At 38.8% G+C, this 20,771-nt stretch overlaps 2 protein-coding genes across 5 annotated transcripts in view; one reads left to right on the top strand and one right to left on the bottom strand.

The window, feature by feature from the left end:
* Positions 1-1,848, top strand: part of LOC126457618 (phospholipid-transporting ATPase IF-like) — a 650,785-nt gene extending 648,937 nt beyond the window's left edge. For 3 of the 4 annotated variants that reach the window (XM_050094076.1, XM_050094075.1, XM_050094077.1), the window contains exon 25: positions 1,464-1,848. The gene's annotated coding sequence lies outside the window, so the exon portion shown is untranslated. The remainder of the gene's footprint in view (positions 1-1,463) is intronic. The other variant, XM_050094078.1, reaches the window with a different exon arrangement.
* Positions 115-20,092, bottom strand: LOC126457620 (ras-related GTP-binding protein A). The gene is made up of 8 exons (XM_050094079.1): positions 19,860-20,092; positions 8,319-8,418; positions 8,156-8,222; positions 7,856-8,078; positions 7,583-7,678; positions 2,193-2,407; positions 1,966-2,081; positions 115-846 (listed from the first exon to the last, which is right to left on the bottom strand). The coding sequence occupies exons 1-8, from the start codon at positions 19,869-19,871 to the stop codon at positions 752-754; spliced, it is 924 nt and encodes a 307-aa protein (XP_049950036.1). The 5' UTR covers positions 19,872-20,092; the 3' UTR covers positions 115-751.
* Between the last annotated feature and the right edge of the window lie 679 nt (positions 20,093-20,771).

The raw sequence follows: 20,771 nt of genomic DNA, 5'->3' as shown, positions 1-20,771 counted from the left end.
AAACATGACTGTACCTGGTCAAGTGACAAAGTTAGTTCCTCTCAACCAGGTTACCGGTGTGCCTGGCTGAGTGATATGTATGATACACAAATGAAGCATTAGTAAGATGCAAATTATTTTTTTTTATTTAACAACAATTGGCATACATTGAAGTAACACATATAAAATTTATACTACCCAACAATGAGATGCACATGCAACCATCAGCAGTATCTGTTCTGTGACAGCAACAACAAATGTTTATGTCTCTTATCAAATACTTCCAATATAAAAATATGCAGAAAGAAATGTAGCAAAATGTGATCCCTTGGCTTTCACTGATAGAATTTCTAATAGCACCAATATACAATAGAGAGCAGAGAAATACAAGAAATACAGCACTCACACTCTCTCCCTCTCTCAACATTTTGAAAGACCGGTAGCATATTTGACAAGCAGTGGCTTTTTTCATAAAAGCTAATTTTCTTTCCTATTATGACCACATACTTCAAGCCACTCACAGTTAAAGAAAATGCAGACTGGAAGATGGTACAGTTTTTGCTACAAAACTATTGCAAGGTCATAATTCAAACAATAGCCACACGCACATATGATAAATTATAGCACAATGAAATCACACGCAGCAGATTCAAGGTGTAGAGATTCATGCTTGCTTTATGAATCTTTTACCACATGGTGTGCTTCAAAAATATGCTTATGAAACCTTACATTGCAGAGGATTGTTTTAATCTCAAAGTGTGTCCAGACCAACTTATTTAGAGAGTGCACTCTGTGCTTGGCTTACTCTCTCAAGCTTTTCAAAATGTTTCCTTGCATTGCGAATATTTATCAGTGTAGCCTCAGAAGCTGAAAAAACAGAAAATGAAATAAGTTTCTAGAAAAAATGTTGCTGTTTCTTACAAGCTATCAACTACAGTGTAATATTAGTGTAAAAATTATTAAACAACAATAAGGAACATTTTATATTTCAAAGTATTATTTCCATTAAATACTGAAATGACCTTGTCCAAAACATACTGTCTATCGAAGTGCAATGGATGGTCTAAATATTTGCAATTAACTATGCTGAGAAAAAGGACGACAAACTAAATAGAGAGAGGATCCTAAAAAAACTAGATTAAGTGTGATTAGGACTCTTGCTGTTTTTATCAATTGAGGTATGGAACCCTAGAAGCAGAATAAATTTAACTTCCAGTTGATTTTAAATGAGAAACAATGATAAAGGCTTTTTCACAATGAGGAATTGTTGAAACAATTAGCTTGCATTGCAGAATGCATAAATCTGGTGCAGTGTTTCAAGATACAGTCTGTTTACATTCATTAATTTACATCATTAACTTGATTAAGAATTAAACTTTACTTGATGGTGGGGAAAACTCCTATGTGCCCCTCTAAAATATTGATGTAAATACTTCCAAAATAATTTCTGCACACGTAAAATAATTTTTCTTTTTTGTTTACAGGCAAAATCAGAACTACAGTATGGAAACTATGAAAAAGACTGCTCTTGACTGAGTACAATCACATGTACATGTTTTTTATAGTGAAAAGTGTACAATCATTGTGTATGAACAATGTTGAGTTTTCTTGCTGTGATTAATGCATGTAGATCATGCTAAGAATGAATGATTACTGTATCAGTATTCCTATTTTTTGTACAAGTAATGTGTCATCAATCTGTACAGATTTGTATACAATTTTTCACTGATAATTATATTTAAGAATGCTGTGTAAATGAATGTTTATTTTATGAAACTGTAATATATTAGATGAAGAATGTAAATAATGTTCATTTGTAAATAATGTGAGAGAGAACATTCCATAATATTTATTTGTAAAAAGTTATGAGATCGACATACCTGAAATATAATTTTGTATTTTTTAAAGCAGTATCAGTTATTTATTCCTTTACAGCACCCATAAACAAACTAACAACAATAGGTACAACACACTGGATATACTTACGTATTGCTGGATCTGACATAATAACCATTACATAGGTATTAGATGTAAAAACATCAATAAAAGCTGCAAAATTGCTGTTTCTTACTTCCATGCTCTGGAACTGTGCTGCTAACTTGCTGTTGATAATAACAAAAGTTAGTACTGGAATTGTCACATTACATACACAGGTATTCACAATAAATTGTTGCACTCAGGAAAGATAGTGCACTTACTTACAATAAACTTACCTACAGCTAAGTTTGAATTGCTTAATAATGTTAGATACTTTTTCAAATCTGTGAACATCCCTATGAGGCCTACGCTGGCAATGAGAAATAACCAAAAATGTTGCTCTTTCAAACAGAAGAACTTCATCAGCATCTATTATATTTGCAAACAGATTCAAACTTTGTTCAAGTTCTTTCACATTTGGTATCAACATGTACACAATAGACGACCATGCCTACAACAAAAAAACGTAACTAATGTGGAGGTCAAAAATGAATACAAACATTTACAGAGACAAAATACTGAAGCCAGACTTACAAATTAATTTGAATAAAGCCTTTAATCTGTAGCTTGTAGAACTTTAAAATAATTCCTTCAGCAGAAGAAAGAGAAAGATATTGTGATATCAACATATGCAAGAATGAAATGTGAATCATTTCAAACACTGGATTAGAAGACAGGCAGTGAGTGAAAAAGAAGTTAGAAATAACTACTAACTAAATATCAAAAGTCAGGATGCTAATAATGTAATGGCATATATTGATAGGCACAATATGAGAGACACATTATAAATAAACTATAGCATATGTGCTCTAGTCAGAATACTGCAAAAGCCTATAAAATCAAATACAAAGCACTAATGAACATGCTACGGAATATAACAGATATGGGTTCGTATTTCACCACTCTGGTTATTTGTATTCCTCCTTCCCACACTAGCATTACAAAAAGCTGGGCAATGGCTCTTAACGTATTGTCCATTATGTCTAAATTTACGTGGGGCTTCACACCCTAACCCTCTCAGTTACACAGTATTTCTTCCCTCTCTTTTAGTGTCAATTTTTCTCTATTAAACTTCATTGTTATTATTTCCCCAGTTACATCATGTATCCTCCTTTCCTGTCCCCATCTTTTCCACACTTTTTGCCTTTCTATACCTAATGCACAAGTGGTTCTTTCAAGTTTAACTACTATCTTTGACCTACTAATTCCTGGCAAATCATTATTGGTACTCTTACAAAAAACTAAACACACGATCAGACCCCTGAGGACTGTGTTATAATGCTGCTGCGGTTGTTGTTGTTGTTGCTGCTGCTATTGTCTTCAGTCCAAAGACTGGTTTGATGCAGCTCTCAATGCTACTCTTATCCTGTGCAAGCATCTTCATCTCCTAATAACTACTCCAATCTATATCTTTCTGAATCTGTTTATTGTTTTCATCTCTTGATGTCCCTCTAAGGTCCCCCCCCCCCCCCCCTTTCCATCCAATATTTAATTGGTGATCCCTTGTTTTCTTTTAATCAAGTTATGTCACAAGTTTCTTGTCTCCCCAAGTCTATTCAGTACCTCCTCATTACTTACATGCTACCCATCCATCTTTCAGCATTCTTCTGTAGCACTACATTTAAAAGGCCTCTATTCTCTTCTTATCTTAACTGTTTATCATCCATGTTTCACTTCCATACATGGCTACACTCCAGACAAACACCTTCAGAAACGTCTTTCTAACACTTAACTCTATAATTCGATGTTAACAAATTTCACTTCTTCAGAAATGCTTTTGTGCCATAACCAGCCTACATTTTATATCCTCTTTACTTCAACCATTATCAGTTGTTTTGCTGCCCAAATAGTAAAACTCATCTACTACTTTTAGTGTCTCATTTCCTAATCTTCTTCCTTCAGCATCATCTTATATGACTACTTCCATCTGATTTGACTAGTACCATTATCCTCGTTTTGCTTTTGTTGATGCTCATCTTGTACCCTCCTTTCAAGACGTTATCCATTCCGTTCAACTGCTCTTCCAAGTTCTCTCTGACAGAATTACAATGTTATCAGCAAACCTCAAAGGTTTTATTTCTCCTCGCTGAACTTTAATTCATACTCCAAATTTTTCTTTGCTTCCCTTTATTGCTTGCTCAACGTACAAATTGAATAACATGATTTGTTGGCTGTAGTAAGGAGAGCCATGGGGCTGTACATCATTCTCTTGGCTTGTTAGCTTGTCTTGTGAGCCTTGGTGCCACTACTTCTCATTCTAGGAGCTCCTCTATTGGTCTCAGGAGGCTGAATGCAACCTGTTCTTTGCACAAAAAATATCCGTGGAAGTACTGGGAAATGTACATAGGTCTTCCGAATGGTAGTCAGCTGCACTGCTCAGCTATGAGGTGGACATTATTGATACTATGTATGCTAAATATTGAATGTTAGCTCAAAAGTATCCTATGACCTCGATATCAATTCAGACTTGAAATGAAATGTGTTAATAATTTTCAAACCAGTATCTCCTAGTCCCATTTACGTAAGATACCACGGAGAATATAGTGGGCATAATCTTTAGTGAGCCGGTGTTACAGGAGGTACAGCCTCTCATGAGCTGCTTCAAATACCCAGCATGGCTCACTAGATGCCACTGCAGTGTAGTGAATGAAGTTCTTTGCAATACAATACTTTGGTACCTGTTACTTGACCCCGTTCATTATTTGGTTGGCTTGCTTAGTGACTTTCCCAGCTCCACACAGTAACTGTAGTAAGTAATACAATGTCACAAGTGGTGGAACCTCACTGTAGTTTCTGACTCCACTTCCCAGTTTGGGGTGAATTTGTCAGCCTTGTTTACTTATTAGCCTTTCTTTCTACTTCCCCATTTCCCTTTCTGTTCCAAAAACAACTATTTTTGAGTTCTATTACAATAACTGAAATTTCAGGAAGGAAAAAATAAACAAAAATAAGGAAAGGCACTAACCTTTCTGTAGGTGGTTGAGGCACAATACACAGTAATAAAGTACCATCACAAACATTTCATCAGCTTTTGAGCTACCACTGTTTTCCCAGTTTCAGTAAACAGCATCATGTGCATACTACAATACAGACACTCAAACGCACAACCACAATGATACTGGCTTGCGTGTGGTTGCTCAGGCAGTTAGGTGCCAGGGAAGACGGAAGGTGTATGGATACTATGAGGAAGATAAGATGTAGGGGACAAGGAAAGCATGATGAGGTTATGGGAGGCATGATAGTGGGACAGCTGGTATGCCTGAAAAAGTTGACAATCACCAAACAAATAAGACTGGAGGTGGGAGGGGGGTGGCGAAGTGTAACAGAGGGGAGACAAGAGGTAGAGAGGTGTGGGGGCAAGGCGAGTACAAGGATTGGGCAAAGCAGATGTGGTGTACAAAATGACAGGAGAGCAAAGAGTGAGAGTACATGTACAGGGGTTTTAAGGGGACTGGCAGAGGTTTAGGCCAGGAAGATTCACAGAGTGGAGGATACACTGGAGGTATAGTTCCCATCTATGTAGCTCAGATGAACTGGTGCTGGTTCTAGGAGGAAGAGGATCCAAATGACACATGTACTAGAGAATCAATTTGAAAGCATTGGTGGTGCTACACTCAGCACAACGGCAACTTCATGATCTCATTTGTGGTTAAAGTTTGGCCGTGGTCATTCTTGGAGATAGACAGCTGATTTGCAATAATCCCAACACAGAATGTTGCACAGTGTTGCAGTGCAGCTGGTATATAACACAGCTCCTTTCACATGCAATCCTGTTTTTTTTATAGAGTAGGAAATGCCTGTGACTGAATAGCAGTAGGAAATTACGATCTTGTACAACTGTATTGTCCACAAAGGAAGGTACCATGTGGTGAATAAGCAGAGTTGGTTTAGGGATGGGTTAGAATATTGCGCTAATTGGGCATGTCAATGGTGTTTTGGTGTTACGGAAAGAGATGGCGGGGAACATCTCTTTCTGAACTAAATAGACAAGATATTACCCACCTGCAAAGGACCTGGAAAGGTTACTAGCACATTTGGGTAACACCTGCTTCTCATTGCACATGCACTGCTTGCATGTTGAAGGCTGTAGGAGAAGGACTGCTTAATATGGAGTGAGTGACTGTTGTCAGAATGAAGGTACTGTTTTCCGTCTGTCTTCAATATAAACTTTTTAAAGGGAGGTGTTTGTATGTGAGAGAGAAACATCCATGGAGACAGCTTATCTGGTTAAAAAGAGCTAGGGAAACTGATTTGCGAGTGCATGTCGAGGTTCTGAAAGGAAGGGTAAAGGCTATCCCTGCTATGTACCCAGACTACAAACATGATGTCAACAAGTCTAAACCAAACAAAGGATTCCAGGTGTTAGTGTGTTGGAAGGATTCTTGTAAGTGGCCCACAACCTAGTTAGCATAGGATGGTATCATGGCAAGAGAAGGTAGAGAAAATCTGGTTCTGAGCTGACTGAACAACATTTTTGGTTGTAGATTTAGCATTTGATGCAAAATAATTATTTGTGAGAACAGGACTGGCCAAAAGGATTAGAAAGGAGGTGGTGGGTTTGGTTTTTATGGAGAATTGTAGGTAGTGTTCCATGAAAGCATGGTGAAGAGTTTGAACTTCTGCTAAAAAAGAAAGAGGTAACATGAATATTGGTAAAGTTTGCATGTTATTGTGTGTTTTTATCTGCCAACCACCAGTGTAACAAGCAAGTAGTTGCCCTTTCTTGTTTTGTTTACTATTTATAAGTTGCAACTGCTAGAGATTCAGCAATGTTCTTAATCTCTTACTGTCAGTTCTGCTTGAGTTATTGCCATTTGGTACCTAGTAGTAATTATTTAATTAAATAATTGCAAAGCTGATTTGTATTTAAAAGTTCTCAACCTTATTCCACAGCACTTCCAACAACCAATGATTTGAAAAATTTACCTTCGAGCAAGAGCGAAGGAATACACTGGAAAACATATTTTTGTTTACACGCGCTTAACACATTTTTACATTGCTATGATATCAATTCTAGATTCTGTCTCTGTTCTGCCAAAGCATTACTTGATGCACCAAGATTTCCTTTGTCTTACTTCACAAAAGTTGTATATTGAGGACAAAATAAAATAAAATTCTGTATCATGTTTGTAGATTTTAAGAACTGCTAGTACATATGGGTAGGTACCCAAGATATTCCTCTCTACAGAAATGGAAATTATTGCTGAGATCTAGCATTCGAAACTTAATACATAGGTTTGCTTTGATACCCATTAGTGAATTTTGTAACATAAAAGTCCAAGCAATTACCCCCATCTGTCATGGGAGAATCTTCCACACTTGTCTCAACTCTTGTTTACTAATAACAACTAAAAGGATGTGATGACTTCACATGTTGTGGCAATTCCTTTTTAAATTAAGAGCCTGGACACCATTCAGTGCACCAAATAATGCTGCAACAGAACAAAGTCAAAATTGACTAATTATGCTGGAGCAATGACAATAGATTTCTGAACAAGCATAAATAAATATGCTGGCCAAAATGTTTAACATACTGCTATAAGTAAAATTGGAGAAAACATAACCACTAAAGCTGATTAACACAGTAACAACAATATAAAAGAAAAATTATGTCACTGAAAGTTACCCTATACAATGTTTCATCCCAGATAGATGTGCGAAAGCAGGTGCATTCAAGTGGCTTCGATAATTTTTTCAAATCCTCTTCTCGTTCCCGGAAGATCTGTAGCATTCAGATATAAAAGTGGTTCATAATTTAAAAAATAATCTGAAAACTAACTTAACATTTCACAGTCATATACTTACAGACTACCATATACATAACTTACAATAAGCCGCACACATCAAAACTATATTTAAAAATTAGTTGACAAACAAAGAAAGCCACAGACTTATATACCATATCTCTCTGATCCTCTTGAACTAAGTCCATTTTATGCAACAGGCAAAAAATTTTTGCCTCAGGGGAATTCTGCAGAATGGCCTCAAGACAGCTTTGGTAATAATGCATATCTTTGTCAAGTTCTCTGCTTTCAACATCAAAGACATATATTAGGACTTCAACATTTCGGAATATGTTGTCACGCTGGCTAGCAAAATAGTTTTCCATAAAAGCTTCCTGCCTAAAAACAAAGGGGCAAATGCAGCAATCTCATACTGGTGTTACCAGATAACATTAAAGGTTAGAGCAGTAACTTACCCACCACAGTCCCACAAGTTGAGAACAAGATTTCCAAGGAAGCGTACATGTGAATGCTCAACATCAACTGTCATAAAAAAAGTCATTATTAAAAAATAAAGTATTTGGTACTGCTACTGGTACAATATGCGATATCAACATCGGAAAAAACACTATTACTTACTTGTAGCACCCAATCGTCGAGTATCTCGAGCAATGTAATTTGCAAATATTATGGATCGCATTGAGGTCTTTCCTGACCCACTTTTACCCATAAGCAAAACCTGAAACAACACAATGTTAATGATAAATGTGTGTATTTAAAAGGCACAAATCACATTAACAAATAATATAGTTAACAATGAAGAAAAAGTATTTCAAAACCTTGTAACAACTGGGTGTTAAAGTAAGATTCCTACTTTTGGCAACTGAGTAATCCATATATTTCTTACAGACTCACTCAAAAGCTTCAGTTTCAGTCCAGTATCTATCAGTATTTTCAACATTGCCTAGACAAACCCTCACTGTAATGTGGGACTAAAAGTTCTGTAAATAAGGATGTAGGAGAAACTTTATGAGAAATGTGTGGATTGCTCGAACTGTCAAGGGCAATGGATATGAAAGGCAGATGTCTGTACCGGATTTCCACAGTTTTAGCTTTCCTTAAATGATCAGTATCGTGTGAACTCTGCTAGACAGTAAATTACTTCATCTACTGCATTATTTTATTCTGACAATCAACAGTTCAATTCAGGGCAACCACCTTCAACTATGGTTTAAATGTAGACTGAATGACATATTCATGATCTCTACAAGTGCTCTGTCTCCCAATGTTGATAATGTTTAGACAGCACAATAACATCTGCTGCTGTAAAGCAATGACTGCCTACCCAGTGTCAAAAAAGGAATTATGTTCAGCATACTGACAAAGTAATTTACTGTCATCAGTTCTTCACTGAACTTCAGCTGTTCAGGAAACACAGATTTTTATTTCATTATAGTTACTACAGATCACAGCATAAGCATTTAAACATTATAAATTTCAGTATATTGCTATCTTCATTAAGTTAAATAACGGACATACAATAAAAATGTTATTTATTCGTGATTCTGCAATAGCAACCCACCAGTTACAACTAACACAAGAATTTGGAGGAGTGGGCAGCGCACACTTCATTCTTTTTTTTTGTGATGGGGGGAACTGCAGGCAGCATGGACTTTCCAAAGTTTGACAGTGAGGTTTCCACATCTTTTTGTAACAATCTCACTCTGTAACTACATCATGGGATTTGAAAATAACCTTTCTTTGAGTACCAAACACCGTGAAAGGCTTCAGTTACTGGTCACGGGGGTGGGGGGTTAATCAAAAACATATTATTCATTTTGTATGGTTCTTGTCTAGCACTTAACAGATTTTTGGGAGGACAGTATGGCACAATTCATGGCAACAAAGAGGTGGATATGACAACCAAAAAGCCTACTGCGGTGCAATCACCTTTCTATTATAATAAAACAACGGAAAACCCAGGATGGAATGTAACAATATTGAGAAGGAAAGTTGCCGCTCACCATACAGCGTAGACGCTGAGTCACGACAGGCACAACAAAAAGATTCACACAATTATAGCTTTCGGCCATTAAGGCCTTTGTCAACAACAACAACAACAACAACAACAACAACACACACACACACACACACACACACACACACACACACACACACACACACAGAGCAACTAAAACCACAGCACGAGCAGCATCACCAGTGCATGATGGGAGTGGCAACTGGACGGGGGTAAGGAGGAGTCTGGGGCAGGGTGGTGGAGAGATAGTATGGTGGGGGTGGCAGACAGTGAAGTGCTGCAGTTTAGACAGAGGGCAGGAGAGAAGGTGGGGAGGGGGGGGGGGGGGGGGGAGTAGCAGAAAGGGAGAAATAAAGAGGAAATTAAAAAACTGGGTGTGGCGGTGAAATGACGGCTGTGTAGTGCTGGAATGCGAACATGGAGGGGGCTGGATGGATAAGGACAGTGACCTTCACAAGTCGCTGTTTTCTCACTCTTCAGTTGTCCAATGTCGACGCTCCTTACACCAAGCGAGGAGTCATCTGGCATTTACTGGTTTGATGTGTGTCTTATGAGCAGCTGCTTGATCACGAAATCCAAGTTTCCTCAACACCTGCCTAACTGGCATACAACTTGCAATGGTTCCTGAAGCAGTTTGGAATTCCTGAATGATGGTCTGGATAGATGTCTGCCTATTACACATTACGATCCTCTTCAACTGCTGGCGGTCTCTGTCAGTCAAGAGACGAGGTCGGCCTGTACACTTTTGTGCTGTACGTGTCCCTTCATGTTTCCACTTCACTATCATATGGGAAACAGTGGATCTAGGGATATTTAGGAGTGTGGAAATCTTGCATACAGGCGTATGACACAAGTGACACCAATCACCCGACAACGTTCGAAGTCCGTGAGTTCCGCGCAGCGCGCCATTCTGCTCTCTCATGATGTCTAATGACTACTGAGGTCGCCGATATGGAGTACCTGGCAGTAGGTGGCAGCACAATGCACCTAATACGAAAAACATATGTTTTTGGGGATATCTGGATACTTTTGATCATAGTGTTATACAGTGCCCTCAGAGAGCAATTCTGAAAGGAACCTGTGAAAAAGTTTTCCTTCTCACTCAATGAAATTTGTGAAAGGCTGGTTGGTTGATTGACTGGAGTGAGGGGTGGAAGAGGGGACCAAACAGTGAGGTCATCAGTCCCATGATCCGAAGCGGCATAAGCTACGTAAGGAACAACATCAACAGCACAATAAATTCGAAGGGAAAGGAAACTGGCCAAAAAAAAAAAGGACACAAAAGAACTTCAAGGTGGCAGGGAAAGTAAAGATGAGGAGAGGAAGGGGAAGGGGGCAAGAGATCAGGGGGCACCCTAGAGGTGCTACATGTGATGGGACACTGGCACTGCCGCCAACCCACCCTGATCCCCAAACCATACCATGACCACGACAAAATGAGGACACCACCATAGGAAGAAGACAGAAGAACTAACTGTCATAAAAGACTAGATCAAATAAAGGGAAAAAGGGGGAGAATACCTGGCTGGCATGGAGGCAAGAGGGAAGGCTTCCCAAACAAACAACAACATTAACCAAGGGACTCCAGTTCTGGGAAGAAATTCAGGAACTTAAATTTGGGAGGATGTAACCATGAGAGGGTCATCTCCTAAAACTTGTGAGACGGAGAGTGGGAGGGCATATTTAGTTCAAAGGGTCAAAAGGTGGGAGCAGTCCAGCAAAATATGGATCACCATGGGTTGGGTTGTTTGGGGGAGAAGACCAGACAGCGAGGTCATCGGTCTCATCGGATTTAGGGAAGGACTGGGAAGGAAGTCGGTCATGCCCTTTCAAAGGAATCATCCCAGCATTTGCCTGGAGCGATTTAGGGAAATCACGGAAACCTAAATCAGGATGGCCGGATGTGGGATTGAACCGTCGTCCTTCCGAGTGTAAGTCCAATCTGCTAGCCACTGTGCCACCTCACTCAGTTGGATCGCCATGAGGAAGACCCATAGCTACAAAAGGAGGGGCGGGAGCTCATTACAGAGTGAAAACCTCGGGTCAACCCGGTATGGTTGACTCGAAGATGGCAGATGTTATAACAACACCACGTGGTGGGAGTCCCCTTAATTACATGAAGTTCATTAGAAAGGTGGGGTGGCCCAACCAAGGTTTGGCCCACGAGTAAGCGAAAAGAAATTTGACGCGAAACAGCAAATCTACCCTCCAAGAGGTCATGGAGAGGAGGGGGTAGGTGGCTGGCCACCCCTCAGCCAGACAAACGGCAAGCTCATTATCTGGGATACCCATGTGGCTGGGAACCCAAAGGAACACAACCAAATGAGCAGAATGGTCAAGATTGGTGAGAAGGTCATGGGTGGCAGACACCAAGCGTTGGCGGAAAAACCACCAGAAGGCCACTCATCAAGTCCACACATACAAAAACTCGGGTGAAGAAGACAGTTCAATAAAGCACAGGATCTGGTAAACTGCCATCTGTTCCACAGTAAACACCCCACAAGTTGCAGGTGAGAGATGGTGTTCTGTGCCAACAGAAGATTTGAAGGCATATCCCATAGGCAGATTTAGAGCCGTTGGTGTAAGAAAAAGCAGCATCCTGAAACTCCCATGCAAGCAGGCAGAACAAGCAATAGAACAGCACTGGAACCTTTTGGAACTAGAAACAGAATCATCTGAATCCATGGCCAAGGGACTAAACAAGGGATGTGTTTGGGAGAGAACCCAACTGGTAAACATACCAAAGGATGGGCAGTGGGTTGGTGACGTCCCAGAGCCACAAATAGAATAGGAGGGCTTAGCAGGAAAAGAGCAGAAAGAAATAGCACAGGAAACCAGGAGATGTGACTGCTGAACAGAAAGGGGGAGGGATCCTAGCATCAACCAGAAGACTATCAACTGGGCTGGTGCAAAAGGCACTGGTGGCCAAATAGATATCACGATGGTGAACTGAGTCCAAGAAGAGCAGTATTAAAGGGGCAGCTGAGCCATAAAGTGGACGTCAAACGATTGCTGCTCCAAAGCATGTGGGCAAGGAAGCAAAGGACACTGGGTTTATGGAAACAGCCAATCTTCAGAAGACAGATACGGGGCAATCAAGTAAGCTTGTTGTCAAAAAGAAGACCCCCGAAGAAATGGAACTGGGAGACTGCAGACAGGCATTGGTCATCGAAGTAGAGTTCCAGACCAGGATGGACTGTAGTAAAGTGACAGAAATGCACCACCATGATTTAAGGGATGCTGGATGGCATCCTGGAGCTGTCACACTGCAGAGGCCACTGATTGGGAACTAGCTCCAATACAGAAATCATCCACATACAGAGCAGTGGTGACCACCGGTCTGACACAGGCCACGAGTCCATTAATAGTGAACAGGAAACGAGAGAGACTCCACACGGAAGCCTGGGGAATGCCATTCTCCTCAGTTTGCAGAGAACTGAGAACCCTGAATGACTGGTGGGACAGGAACTGGTGAATAAAAGACCCCGCCCATGGAGTGTAAGTAACATGTGATGGTGCCAAGTTCTGTTGCAGGCCTTATGAAGATCAAAGAAAATGCGACAAGATGGCGGTGCTTTAGTTTAAATTTGAATAGCACCCAGAGCAATTATTCAAACATGTTCTAACCCTGTTTTTATTCTTATCTTATTTTCCAAATTGATTGTGTTACTACAAGAAACTTGTATCCCCTATAAAAGCTAATTTTAACGTAGAAAACAGTGATGCAGCTGGTGACTTGTATGTATTGTATGGCTGCACTCACTTTGTGTGGCCTCTCTTGCAGCAAAGGCCTTTCTCTTTCTCTTGAACCCCTAAAGTGCTCCACTCAAATATTCACATAAGACTGAGTTATTAAGAAATAAGAACTTTTAAAATTTAACTATTCTTAATTGACTTTGCTATGGAGAAGTAGAAAGCCTTAAAGCTCAATTTATTCTAATGCCTTTACAAGTGCTGAGTTTTATCATACAACACAATGTTGTGGTGAACAATGAATACCTAGGAGATTGTCTGGTAAATATAAAGTGGGACTAGTTAACAATGCAATACTGAAAAGATAAGATGTTTATATAGTCATCAACATGCCAGAGATACATGCCTTACAGAAAGGCCAATGGTTAATGTCACTAACAAAACACAAATTTTAGCAAAATAAAACACGATATACTTCTGACATCTCCACAGGATGGATGGATTTTGTGCTGGGCATATTTTTGTTATTTATGCCATCAAACATACAAAAAACTAACATGTAACCACAGAGAGAAAAGAGGAGTTATGGTGGTTTTGATCAAGGCCAGAAATGTAACTATGGCATGCACAACGATATTTAGAAAAAGATTGTTCTATTGCATTCATTGGTTTCAGTAGTAACACGCAACCACATTGTCACCTTCCAAGCTAAACTAGGCCCAAGGCTACAACTTAGATGTGTCAGATTAAGTGATGTTTTCGTATATATTATAAGTGATGTCATCATCGAGATGGCAGACGTAAACGAGTTGTTGAAATCCAACATCCACAACATACACGCCATAACAAGAATTACAGTAATTCTCATAAAAATCATATCTGTTGGGTTCACCAACTCACAGTCAAACTGTAATCTTTTAATCTAACCTAGACCATGTACTATGCTAAAGATCACTATGTCAATTCAACTTCACATTCATTGGTTTTATCAACTCACAATAAAACTGTCCCCTTAAAAGCAAATCTAGACCTCGGATTACACTACTGATCCATCTGCACCCCCCGCCCCTTCCTCCCCAGCTTGTATTCCTAAATATTATACAGATGCAAAACTAATATCCCCAATATTCTGTTTGTGCACATGACATATGTTACATTCATCATATGTCACACATCTAAACTGATGTCTGGTATCAGTAGTTCAAATGACCCAATAAAAAAAGGTTAAACGGAAATGTCCGATTCCACCTGTCTGCTTTGACCAATGACGTCACTAATATGGCGGAAACAACCATTCACAACAACTCCCATATCACGACTACGACATCATTACGTAAACATGACAACAAACACAATAATAGATCAAAAAACCATCAAATACATATTCCTCCAAAAATATAATGAAACTAACGGGGAAAATTGGGGGTTTTTGGGTGGGGACAAACTAAAAATAAACACATTCCACTAAACGAAATGACAAAAACAATAAAATAAAACAACCACAACCTTCCCAAAATCAACTAAATACAATATCCACTGGAATCGGACACTTCCCTTGACCTATATTGGTCAACACAAACTACCAATACCAAATCATGAAAACCAAAATTAAAAACATGTCCACAATCATCACAACCTCGAAAAGCACAACAAACCAACAAAATTGGAATCTAACACTTCCCTTGACCTGTTAACCTTACAACATCTCCACATATAGCCGTCCCTGGTCCAAGATGCCGGAACTTTAGTAAGCCTCATTTCTTCACGACTCACTGAACACTTCACGACTTCACAGGCCGAATAGCTGAAGTAATTTTATTACAGACAACGCACTGTCCCCCATCATGGCCGACAACCGAAAACTGTTTACCTTGTCAGTCATATCCATACTTATCAAAGGCATAAACAAAGCAATTTCCCAAAGTTCACACAAGACAAACAGAAAAAAAAACTATACTAATGCCGACATAACAAAACAAAAATCGTTAACTCACTGAAAAATATTCCGCTGAAAGCACAATCACCACCAATAGGCTACCACATATGTGCAATGCTCCCACGCAAATGAACCCTATACGCCACATAACATGCTACCCATAAACACATCACCAGAGAGAACCACCAACCACAACAATATGCCACTTATAAACACACCACACACACAAACTAAACCAAAAACATCACCTAACAAACACCACATAAACACACCACAAGAGAGCATCACCGATCACATCAAAACGACACCTACAAACACGCCACTCACACAAACTAAACTTCGCGCCGTTGTGACGTCACACACCACAACAGCCTTACGTCACAGGTCAAAGCCGACAGGTGGAATCTGACACTTCGGTTACAACACAATCTGAAACATCATTCCTCTCAACAGACTGCTACATCCACTGGGCTTACATAGGTGTAGAAACAATAAGATCAAAACCTCCATCACAAGAAATAAACAACATGTTACAAACAAAACATATGATTGACATCTACAATCAAAATACACAAATAAAGTTCACTGGTGTTACCGACAGAACGTATAACACCACACTTCAAGGAATATACTACAGTTGATTCATGTTGTTTATGAGACCACATAACACTTCAGCACCACAGGTTATTCTGATGGTAGTAGTTGTTTAATAGTTGTTTTTATAATCTTCAACACACACACACACACACACACACACACACACGCGCTTCCATTATCAAACTGACAATTCCTTGCTGTATCCTATCAAAAGATACCTTCCTTCAAATCATTTGTTATTCAATCTACCCAGTTAATCTTCAGCATTTTTTTGTAGCAAACCCATTTCAGAAACTCATTTATTCTCTTATCTAGCCTTCAGGAAAGACATTGTGACACTTAAATTTATATTCTATGATAACAAATTCATCTTTTTCAGAAATGCTTTTCTTGCTATTGCCAATATGCATTTTATATCCCTTATACTTCAGCCCTCATCAGTTATTTTGCCGTCCATTTAACGAACTCCTCTACTGTTTTTAATGTCTCATTTTCTTACCCAACTCCTGCAACATTTGCATGCTGTAATTTGGCTACATTCCATTAACCTTGTTTCCTTCTGTTGATGTTCATATTACAACTTCTTCTCAAGACATCATCCACTGTAACAAAGGCTTTCATGGCTGGTATTTGCACCACTGGAGATTTTTGTTTTATGCTCTTTAGGCTATATTTCACTGCCTAACAGTTTGTCTCTCAGTGCTAGAGACAAAACATTAGGCAGATAAATATCACTTGGACCACAGCCCAAAGCCTATAAATAAAAATCAGCAATAACCCATTCTATTCAACTGACTTTACATGTCATTTGCCATCTCTTGTAGAATTACTATGTCATCAGCAAACATCAAAATGTTTATTTCTTCTCCCCAACTTTTAATTCACTTTCTAAAATTCTTCTGGGTTTCCTTCACTGCTCGCAAAATAAATCACAGGTTCTGGAGCTCACATCAGCTCACTATAATCATAAAATCAGATCAGTATTTCATCCAAGGAAAGTCGAAATGGGTGTACCCCAAGATAGTGTGGTAGGTCCCCTCCTGTTCCTTATTTACATAAATGATATACGCACCTGTGAACTGGAGCCAAGCTCATGCTGTTTGCAGATGACACTAGTATAATACATAGTAATATTAAGGTATCTCTGTCTTCAACAACTGATGAAGTCCTTGTAATCAAAGTTAAACGTCTACAGATTCATCTTTAATGTGAAGAAAATTTGGCAAGGTGAATCAAAACTAAGACAACTGGCAGTGATCAGAATCGAGCTGGAAAGGGTATGATGCACAAAAATTTTAGGAATGTATCTTGATCAAGACAAACTGGAAAGACCAAGCAACTAATGTCTCGCAGGGAGGGACTTAGTTCAGCATGTTTTGCTCTGAGAATTATTTCTTACATTTGTTCCTTAGATGATGCTAGAATGGCTCATTTTAGTTACTTCTAGTCCCTAGCAGCTTATGAAATAGTTTTCTGTGATAAAATAGTTGATTCAATGAAATTTTTTCATTACAAAAAAAAGGGCTATTTGAAGCTCTGCTAAGGCTCACTGCAAGCCCCTATTTAATAGGTCTTATTTGCTTGCTGTGCCATCCTTGTTCGTATTCAGATGTGTGTTGTTGAGAGGTAAACTTGGTGATCCACAAACCAACTCCAATAACCACAGTTTTAATATTCACAACTATGGGAGTCTCCACACCGAACAATAATACTCACAACTATGGTAGTATCCACACAGAGCATGTTTATGTTATACATTCTGACATGTTCCACACCCATGAGAATCAACTCTTTTTTTGGGTCTATGGAACAAAAACTGAATCTAATCAAATCTAAACAACTTGTACTCAAATACACATCAGCCATTATAGTATTATTCTTTATAATGCACAACCACCCTAAATAAAGAAGTTGGAGAAGGGAATGGCTATTAGGGCACAGTTAAAATCATTTATTAAATTTTTGCAATGTGAGAGAGTTTGTTAGCTTACAGGAACACCAGGCCCTCATTTATCATAGAGGTCTTTTGATTCTGCTAACTGATGTGCCCTATATGATCTGTCTTTACAAAAGAATGTTCTGCTATTAGTTTTCTGTTCGCCCTGTTTCAGATGCAGTGCTAAGCCTTTAAGAAAGTGCTGTACTAGGTGTGATGGCTTTAATGCTGGCATGTTTAGTGTGTTCATGTGTTCTACTTTGCAGCAATGTTATATAGTGTGTTCATGTGTTTTATTTTTTCAGGGGTGTTTTATATAAAAAGTTTCATGTTTTAATTATATTATTCACTTGAAGCTTCTTGTATATGTTGTACTTTTCAGCAGTGTCGTGTGATATGTTAATGTATTTTCACTTTCTCAGGAATGTTTTTTTTCCATCGAAATTTCATAAGCCTATTATATCCCACAGTTTATTCCCCATCTCTGCATCCTGACTTGTGTTCGCAACGGTTTCCCCAATTTTCCAAGGAGATGGACTAGGCCATAGCTGACTTGCTGCCCTATCTTTTTCATATAGCCTATGATCATATTATTTCTGAATGTATCTTGCATGTCCAATACAGTTGTACTGAATGGTCTATGGGTGAATAAATAAATAAATATGGACCTGTAGTTACGAAAAACATCATCTCGTTACCTATGCTGTCCATTCTTCTTGTCAACTGGAGCAGATTCTTGTCCAGCACTTGTAATAGTTTGACTAAATAGGCTATACCAATTCATGTTAGAGCTCAACAACTTTTGATGCAATGATGATGTGTTTGTCAAGCCATAAATGCATAGAACAGAATAAATATCTTTTTTGTTTCTACATCGTATTTTAGTACGTAAGGTGTGCTGATGGATTTATCTTCTATGTGCTCAGACATGCAGGTTACATTGGATAGTGACAGTCTGTGACATCATTAATGTATTTCTTGGTATGACCCATATTTTATGCATATTGGATCCAAATAGTGGTTTACATCCACCATTTTGATGATGTCAAAACAGGTGGGTGGTATCAACAAGCACACAGTTTCCTACATTGTCAAATGGTGGTCTCATCAGTATTCAGTGTGTTTATGGTCCCACTCCATTTATATGATGAACAGAATTATGAGTTTCAGACAGTGAAGAGCTATTTAATATTTTCAGTTTCATATCATTGCACACAATGGGCATTCCAAGTCTAGAATACAGGCAGAGAATTGTTTATCGCTAACAATAGCTCAAGACACTGAAGCAAACTTCTGTTTACCACTGTCATCAGCTGGATCTTACTCCAAAAAACCGCCAGGTATCTTGGAACCTTCGTTCAGAGTTCAGAAACATCAATAACATATCACTAACTGCGACACAAACTTATTGTCTTCCTTTCCCAAACAGTTCAGCAATGGTGCTGCTGAGGGAAGGAAGTAGAATCAATCAGCAGTTACAACATCTTGGTAAGCAGGGCGAAGTTGAAGATCTATTTCCTGTCATTTCCCTTACACAGAGATTCCAACAGTCATTCATTATCGACCGACTTCAGTTTACTCATAGTTAACACCTAGGAAACTACTAAGACATGCCTTGAATACACAGACATGGGCATTTCAGCAAATATACTACATTTTTGACTTGAAGTTGATTTTCGGGCTCTGCATGTATATGAAGTCATCTCCCATTTCTTAATTAAGTACGTACGTAAGGTAGTGTTCAAGGATGTCGCAGGTTGCTGTAAGTGTTCTTTTAAGATTATCAGCACATAATAACACTTGAACTATGTTTCAACAAGAGAGTTGGGGGAGATAAAAATATGTAAGCGTAATATGTAATTTAAATAGATCCGATAATCATCCTTAATTTAATACACTGTTTTCAGAAAAACAGACTACAGAAATGTATTTTCTGTAAAACATTACCGTACCACATTTGTTATGAAAATCTACTTTTACCTTCTTCTTCATGATGGCTGGCGTAAATTTCGACGTTGTGCAAAAGCTTTCTGCCCGCAGGCCCACGAATTAGCAGAGACTGGTCTTCTTAAACGTCAAGCACAACCTGTGATTATTTACACCATTACTCAAACACTCCCGGCTGTCTCAGAGATAACATTAAACACAAACATAGTCATATCAATGGCAACGAGATTAGGTAAGCACGTGACAACGAGATAGCACAGTCCACAGTCTAACAGTCGCGACACTTCGCCTCGATTTTGTTGCCTACCACCGCGTCTGCAGCGCCCCAAGCGGCCAGTAAGTTAAACTGTGAGTTCGGCGCGATCGTGGAAGCGAATAGTGGTTGTTTATTTCGATTTCTACAATGGCTTTTACAAGCGGGAACGTTTTTAGCGCAATAAATTGTAGCAACAATGACTCAGCAATTAGATATTTCAAAGAAATTTTCAGCAGTTAGACTGGGATGAGGTGTACAAGGAACCCGATGCTAACGTAAAATATAAGTCCTTTCATGACACACTTGTAAGAGAATTTGAAAACTGTTTCCCCAAGAAAGTAGTTAAATCTAATTATAAGAAACTATGCAAAAAACTTTGGCTTGCTAAAGGAATAAAAATATCTTCTAACCACAAAAGGGAACTGTATCTAACAACAAGAAAGAGTAATGACCCAAAAACAGCCACATATTATAAAAACTACTGTGCTACATTAAGAAAGGTCATTAAAAAGTCCAGAAGCATGTGCATCATGTCTGAGATTAATACCTATGATAACAAACTCAAAACAATTTGGAATATTATTACAAAGGAGACAGGGCAACCAAGAGTACAGGGTAATGGCATTACCATCAAAGCGAATGGAAACTTGACAAACAACAAACCCAAAGTCGAATACATTTTGAATAAT

Source organism: Schistocerca serialis, chromosome 2 (genome assembly GCF_023864345.2).
Source record: "Schistocerca serialis cubense isolate TAMUIC-IGC-003099 chromosome 2, iqSchSeri2.2, whole genome shotgun sequence".
In the NCBI taxonomy this organism is placed as follows: Eukaryota; Metazoa; Arthropoda; class Insecta; order Orthoptera; family Acrididae; genus Schistocerca; species Schistocerca serialis.
Note: the sequence above shows the minus strand (reverse complement) of the source record. Positions and strands in the feature narration are given on the sequence as shown.

Excerpts from the sequence above, each read along its gene's own strand:
- LOC126457620 (XM_050094079.1), bottom strand. Across the intron at positions 8,079-8,155 it reads AACTTGTGGGACTGTGGTGG|GCAGGAAGCTTTTATGGAAA; the intron begins GTAAGTTACTGC and ends CTTTGTTTTTAG. Across the intron at positions 7,679-7,855 it reads AAGAGGATCAGAGAGATATG|ATCTTCCGGGAACGAGAAGA; the intron begins GTATATAAGTCT and ends TGAATGCTACAG.